Source organism: Monoraphidium neglectum, assembly GCF_000611645.1.
Source record: "Monoraphidium neglectum strain SAG 48.87 unplaced genomic scaffold scaffold03086, whole genome shotgun sequence".
Lineage (NCBI taxonomy): Eukaryota > Viridiplantae > Chlorophyta > Chlorophyceae > Sphaeropleales > Selenastraceae > Monoraphidium > Monoraphidium neglectum.
Window position 1 is genome coordinate 1,785 of NW_014010542.1, and position 5,981 is coordinate 7,765.

Genomic DNA, 5,981 nt, shown 5'->3' on the forward strand with positions numbered 1-5,981 from the left:
CAGGGCACTAGGGCAGGAGGCTTGCCCATTCGTCACGCGTCCGTCCTCATGTGGCGCGGCGGGCGGTTGCGCAATCGCCTGTAATATGGCGCGCCCTGGTGACTTCCTGTTCGTGCATTCAGGCAACATATGGTCCATTCTTTCGACAATTCAGCGTCAACATCATCCCTCCGGCAGCACCGTGTGGCGACCAGTGACCTCGACGGCACTTGCCCACATTTTGACGTCCTTTTCTCTTATAACGAGCGCTTAGATCATTTAAGTCGCATGCATATGGCAGGCGGACCCCACGCTCAGGGTCGTGCGCAGCAACGCCACGCAGACCGTGTGGCACGTGCGAATGTGACGATCCGCCGCCGCCGCACGTGCACTCCAGCGCGCGTCTGCAGGCCAGCCGTCACGAGTCATGCATGCAGGTCGGAACAGCAGCATGGTGCAACGGACGGGCAGGGCAGCCAGCTGTCCGACGGCGGCGAGCGCTTGAGATCGCTGGGCCGCCAGCTGCTAGCGGGCGCGTGCAGCTTGGCCATCATTGCGGCGCCACCGGCGCCTGCAGAAGAGGTGCGCGCCGCGTCATGCCCCCGCGACTTCCACTCAATTCACCTTGTGGCCCGGCTGCGCCGCGTGAGATTGACAACACTGCTGATTTCATCCAATTGGTCCTTGAAGGATGCATGGAATGTCACCTCAAGCGATCGGGATCAAGGCCCGCTTTTCCCGGGCCCAGCACCGCCACCTGCAACTCTGCCGGCCCCCTAGCAGCCCCGTCCGACGGCCGACCCGCAGCACCAGCCGCCGCATCGCGTCGTGTCATATAGCACCACACCACACGACATCTTCAAATCTTGCCCAGGTCACCATCCGCTTCAAGGCGTCTGCGGACCCCCAAATCAGGGCCGCCCAGGAGCGGCTTGTGGAAGCCTGGGGTGAGGGCTCGCTGCTGGGGTGGGGCTGGGGGCATCAGCAGCAGCGGCTGCAGCGGAGGCAGCGGCAGCAGCAACAGCAGCAACAGCAGCAAGAGCAGCAAGAGCAGCAAGAGCAGCAAGAGCAGCAAGAGCAGCAAGAGCAGCAAGAGCAGCACCACAGAAGCAAAAACAGCGAGGGGAGCAACAGCAGCAGCAACGGCGAAAGCAGCAGCGGCGACAGCGACGGCAGCAGCGAGAGCAGCTAGAATAGTGACGCGAGCAATAGCAGCAGCAGCTCCAGCAGCAGAAGCAGCAGCAGCAGCAGCAGCAGCAGCAGCAGCAGCAGCAGCAGCAGCAGCAGCAACAGCAGCAACAGCAGCAGCAGCGACAGCACAGAGGCAGCATCAGAGAAGTGTCAGCCCATGTGGCTGGTTGAGTGCACGCTCTCTCAATCACCTATCAGACCCCGCGCGGCTGCGCGCACAGCGGCTCTCGCTCGACCACCCTTGAAGCCCCAATCCCGCGGCGCCCCGATGCACGCGGCCCAGGCGCACATCCCCTTCCCTCTGGTGCACCGCGCCAGCCAGGACGCAACACACGTACCCCGCGCGGCGCCCTCTATTTGTACCCCCCCAAAACCCCCCGCAGCCTACACCAGCGCCCTGCACGTGGACCCGACCCTCAACAACCAGGGCCCCGCCAAGTACCGAGCCCGCCTGCAGGACGCCCTCGCGGCCAGCTTCTCGGCAGCTTCCCCCGAGGACGTCGACGCGCAGCTGGCGCAGCTGCTGGCGTCGCTGGGCGACCCGTTCACGCGTGCGCTGCCGCCGCGGCAGGCGGCGGCGTTTGCCGCAGAGGAGGAGGGGAAGGTCGGCGGGCGCGTCACTTACTATTTGATTCGTGTTTAGGCCGGACTCAGCACTTCACGCCTGATTTTGCTGTTTGGACATCCTCAACTGGGCACTGGTCAGGGCTTTTGGTGTGCAGTGAGAAAAGGCGGTTTGCGCCTTGCGCGACATCAGGGTGGAAGCGGCAGCCAGACCGTCGGCTCCCTGCGCAACCACGCCTTCCGCAGCCCGAGCCCTCTTGAACCCTACCGCCGCTCGCCGCCCGCTGCCGCCGCTGTTCCCCAGGTGCTCTCCGTGGGTCTCGGCCTCGCTCCCTCGAAGACCGGCGGCCTGTCGGTCTCTTTCGTGGTGGACGGCGGCGCGGCCGCGCGCGCGGGCGTGAGAGAGGGCGATGAGCTCGTGGCCGTCAACGGGGCCCCAGTCAAGCGCGGCGCGACGCCGGGGTGAGATGCTTGCTTCAGATGCATGGGCACAGACGAGGGGCAGCAGCAGCAGCGGCGGCAGTGCGCGAGCAGGATGTGAGCAGAGTCAGCACTCAGCTGCGCCGCTTGTATGAGTAATGGTTGTGATGATTGTAGACGGGCAGTTTCGGCGGGCCCGTTGCTCATTGCAGGTGGCGATGCGGAGCGCTGCTGATGTCTGTAATCAGAGCTTGAGTCATCGCCGGGCCCCACACCACCACACCTTGACACCCACCCACCACCCCCCCTCGCCTCGGCTGCTTTCGGCCGCCCCCTCAACTTCAGGGACGTTTATCCGCTGCTACAGCAGCAGGCAGACCTCAAATTTCGACGCAGCACCAGCAGCGGCAGCGGCGGCAGCAGCGGCAGCAGCAGCGGCGGCGCGGTGCCGGGCCTGGGGACGTTCTTCACCGCGCGGCTGGAGCCGGCGCCGATCGAGTTCGTGCCGGTCCAGTTTGCCCTGCTGCCTGGCGGGGACCAGCGCGCAGGCGCCGGCATCACCAGCGGCGGCGCATCCTCTCGTGCCTCCGGCTCCTTTGGGGCGTCGAGCCGTGCGCGGTCCGCCGCAGACGGGCCGACGCGGCTCGGCGGCGTCGCGACGGCGGCGGCAGGGCCAACGGAGGCACGGGGCGGCGACGGCGGCGGCGGCGCCGGCGGCGGTGGTGCTGGGATCATACGCGGCAGCGACGGGGGCGGCATCGGGTACGTCAAGATTGTGGTGTTCTCAGCCACGGCGCCAGAGCAGCTGGACCGGGCTCTGAAGGAGCTAGCGGCGGCAGCCGCCGGAAGTGACAGCGGCAGCAACAGCAGCAGCAGCGGCATCGACGGCGGCCTCGGCAGCAGCAGCGGCAGCGGCGGCAGGAGTAGCAGCGGCGGCAGCGGCGGCGGGGGCCTGAGGGGGCTGATCCTCGACTTGCGTGACAACCCTGGGGGTGACGTTCAGGCCGGGGTCGAGGCGGCTCGCGACTTCCTGCAGCCAGGGTCCCTGCTGGCTGTGTGAGCGGCTCGTCTCATTCCCCTCAGGCTGCCGGCTTGCAAGGGGGCTGTTGCGCGCGAGCTTGTGCCCCAGAGGGGGCAGGCAGTCGTGCACTTCACCTTACTTATATGTAGAGGCGCCCATTCGTACTACAACGCCGCCCTGCATAGCGCCCGTTCTGACGTTTTCCAGGCTTGTATGACGCCGCCTGCCTCGCCTTTTTTGCAAACCCACCCGCAGGGTCGTCGACCGCGCTGGGGTGGAGGAGCCCGTGGTGCTCACAGAGACCCACCCCCTGCTGCCCGACCGCCTTCCGCTGGCCGTGCTGGTCAACGGCCGCACGGCCTCCACCGGAGAGCTGCTGGCCGGCGCGCTGAGAGACTCCTACCCCGGTTCCAAGCTCATCGGTGGGTCGCTTGGTCCTTGACCAAAGCTCGATCAAGGGTTGACCAAAGGGTTGACCAAGGGGTTGACCAAGGGTTGACCAAGGAGTTGACCAACGTTTTTCAAGGGGGACGACCATGGGCTCATCATTAGCAGGCTTTGAGTTGAGCTAGGTCCACCTGCAATCGACTGCAGCTCACGGCGGCCATGACGAGCGAATGTTTGAGCTTGGAATTGAGGACATGAAGCTTGACCAATTTTGGACGGATGGTGGAGGCAACGTGATCTTGCACGATCAGCGTTTGCGGGCATGCAGATGCACATCCAGGGTGCCGGATGTGCATGAACGCCGGATGCACGCACCTCACCTGTGCACGTGCAGGCGAGCGCACGTTTGGCAAGGGGCTGAGCCAGAGGGTGGTGCAGCTCAAGGGCGACTGGACACTGCTGGTGTCAAGCTTAAAGGTGGGCTGGGCTCGGGTGGGCTTTCATGTTGAGTTTTTTCCATTGCGTGAGTTGGCTTTGCCGTGCCGTGGTGGTGCACCAACGTTGTCTTGAAAGCGCAAATGCAACCTAGGCCCAGCGATGCTGCCATGCGCCTTGTCGCATCTCCCGGTGCTGTCAGCCCGTGGATGCGATCTTGCCCCTCCCACCCGCGCCCACTCGCCGCCGCACCCGATTTCGCACCGGGCAGCTTCTGACGCCCAAAGGCGAAGAGATCCAAAAGTCCGGCATCCGACCAGACGTCTCCTGCCGCCCGCCCGTGGTGGTCCGCGAGCGCTTCGAGCCCGGCGCCGCGGGCGGCAGCCGAGTGGACGCGCTGCGGCAGGATCCCTGCGTGAAGCTCGCGCTGCAGCAGCTGAGCGCGGCCGGGGCTGCGGCCCCGGCGGGGCTTGGGATTTGAGCGGGCAATACAGCCGATTTGGGGGGCTTCGCATGGGCAGATTTGGTCTCTTTGACGCTGTCTTTGCAGGTGTTGCTCTGGCCGGTCGTATTTGAAACGCAAGTGGCATGCACTTTTGGATCCTGACATCATATCTTGGGTCTGCTGCGGCCAATCTGGGCAGGCACCGGTGCCATCGACTTGCCGCGATGCTGGTTGACGCCTGCGCGCTGTTGTTTGTCTGCAGCGGTTTGAATAGCAACTCCATCCATCATACCTTCATCCATTCTGGAACGCAATCCAATTTTCACCATGATTGCGTGCCGAATACATGGCGTCGCCCGCTGACGGCGGCCGCTTAGCTCCCGGGCAGAAAGGCAGTGCGCTATGCGGCATCAACGCATGGGCGGCAGCCGGCTGGAGCATGCGCTTAATCGCGGCTGATGTGAATTCCGATCACTTGAGGTAAAAGTTGTAAGATTACAAGTAATCCGTTTGACTCGTTTTTTTTGAAGAGCGTATTGCTAAGGAGGTGCAATTTGCGGGCACAGGGTGTTGGGCAGCTTCAGAAGTGCAGGCGCAGCTCCTCAGTCGTGCACCCAGGCCTTCCATAAGTTGCTGGGTCCTACTGCCGGACGTGATCTCTGCTGCAGCCCTGCGACAGCACCACAGACGACCACTCAATCTGCCGCAGCACCGTTTCGCCGCTTGGGCGGAGCACTCTGCTGCACGTCAGTCAAAATGTTTAGCGCGTTTGCGGACTGCAGTTGAAAGTTGGCCGAGCGCTCGGTCTGCAGCGCTGGCGCCGTAACACGCCTTCACTTGCCGAAACAGTGCTGACGTTGGCAGCAGCCAGACAAAACGAAGTCCACAACAGCGCCTCAACTGTCTGTGGCCTCCCACTTGGTCAAACCTGGGTCAACCCTCATCACAGAAGGCCTGCAGGTGGTCAGATCCATGTCTGAGTCCCTTAAACTCATGGCTCCTCCTTACCCCCCTTTCAGTGATCGCTACCCCCTCATGGGCAGCCTCCAGGCCGTTTTTCCTGCTGAATGTGCATCTCGTGACATCTGCATTTCAGAAGGGTCCTTCTCCGGCGCCCACGCAGCAGGCGGCTACTCGTGCGCAACTCGGCGCCTGTGGCCCCGCCTGCACCCTCGCCGCCGCGCGTCGGAGGGTCCCCATCGTAAGCACGCCTGTGCCCGCGCGAGCCGCATGCCTCCGGGCTGCCCCTATCCCTCCCACCCTTCCCTCATCCGGGCGTTCACCGCGTGGTTGATGCACGAGGCCCGCCTTTGTGACTGGGAGTCCCAGCAGTATTACACACTCAGATTATAGTTGTTGGGTGGTTTCAAAATGTTCAAAGGCCCTAGAGCCATATTTGGACAAATAAGAAGTTTACGGCTAGAACAGGTTTATGCGCAGCGGCGCCCCCGGCGGCGCCTCAGATGCAGGCTGGCGTGTTAAGGAACGCTCCCAAAAGCGCGGCGGCCACAGGCGGCCCTGCTTGGCCGCGTACGCAGC

At 64.0% G+C, this 5,981-nt stretch overlaps 1 protein-coding gene across 1 annotated transcript; it reads left to right on the forward strand.

Annotated features, from left to right (window-relative positions):
• Positions 1-416: 416 nt before the first annotated feature.
• MNEG_12138 (hypothetical protein) lies at positions 417-4,478 on the forward strand (the record flags this gene model as incomplete). The annotated part of the gene is made up of 9 exons (XM_014039390.1): positions 417-561; positions 854-913; positions 1,192-1,336; positions 1,554-1,774; positions 2,039-2,196; positions 2,500-3,210; positions 3,431-3,597; positions 3,957-4,039; positions 4,269-4,478. Coding segments are annotated over 9 exons (1,900 nt in total), but the record flags the coding sequence as incomplete, so codon positions are not given.
• Between the last annotated feature and the right edge of the window lie 1,503 nt (positions 4,479-5,981).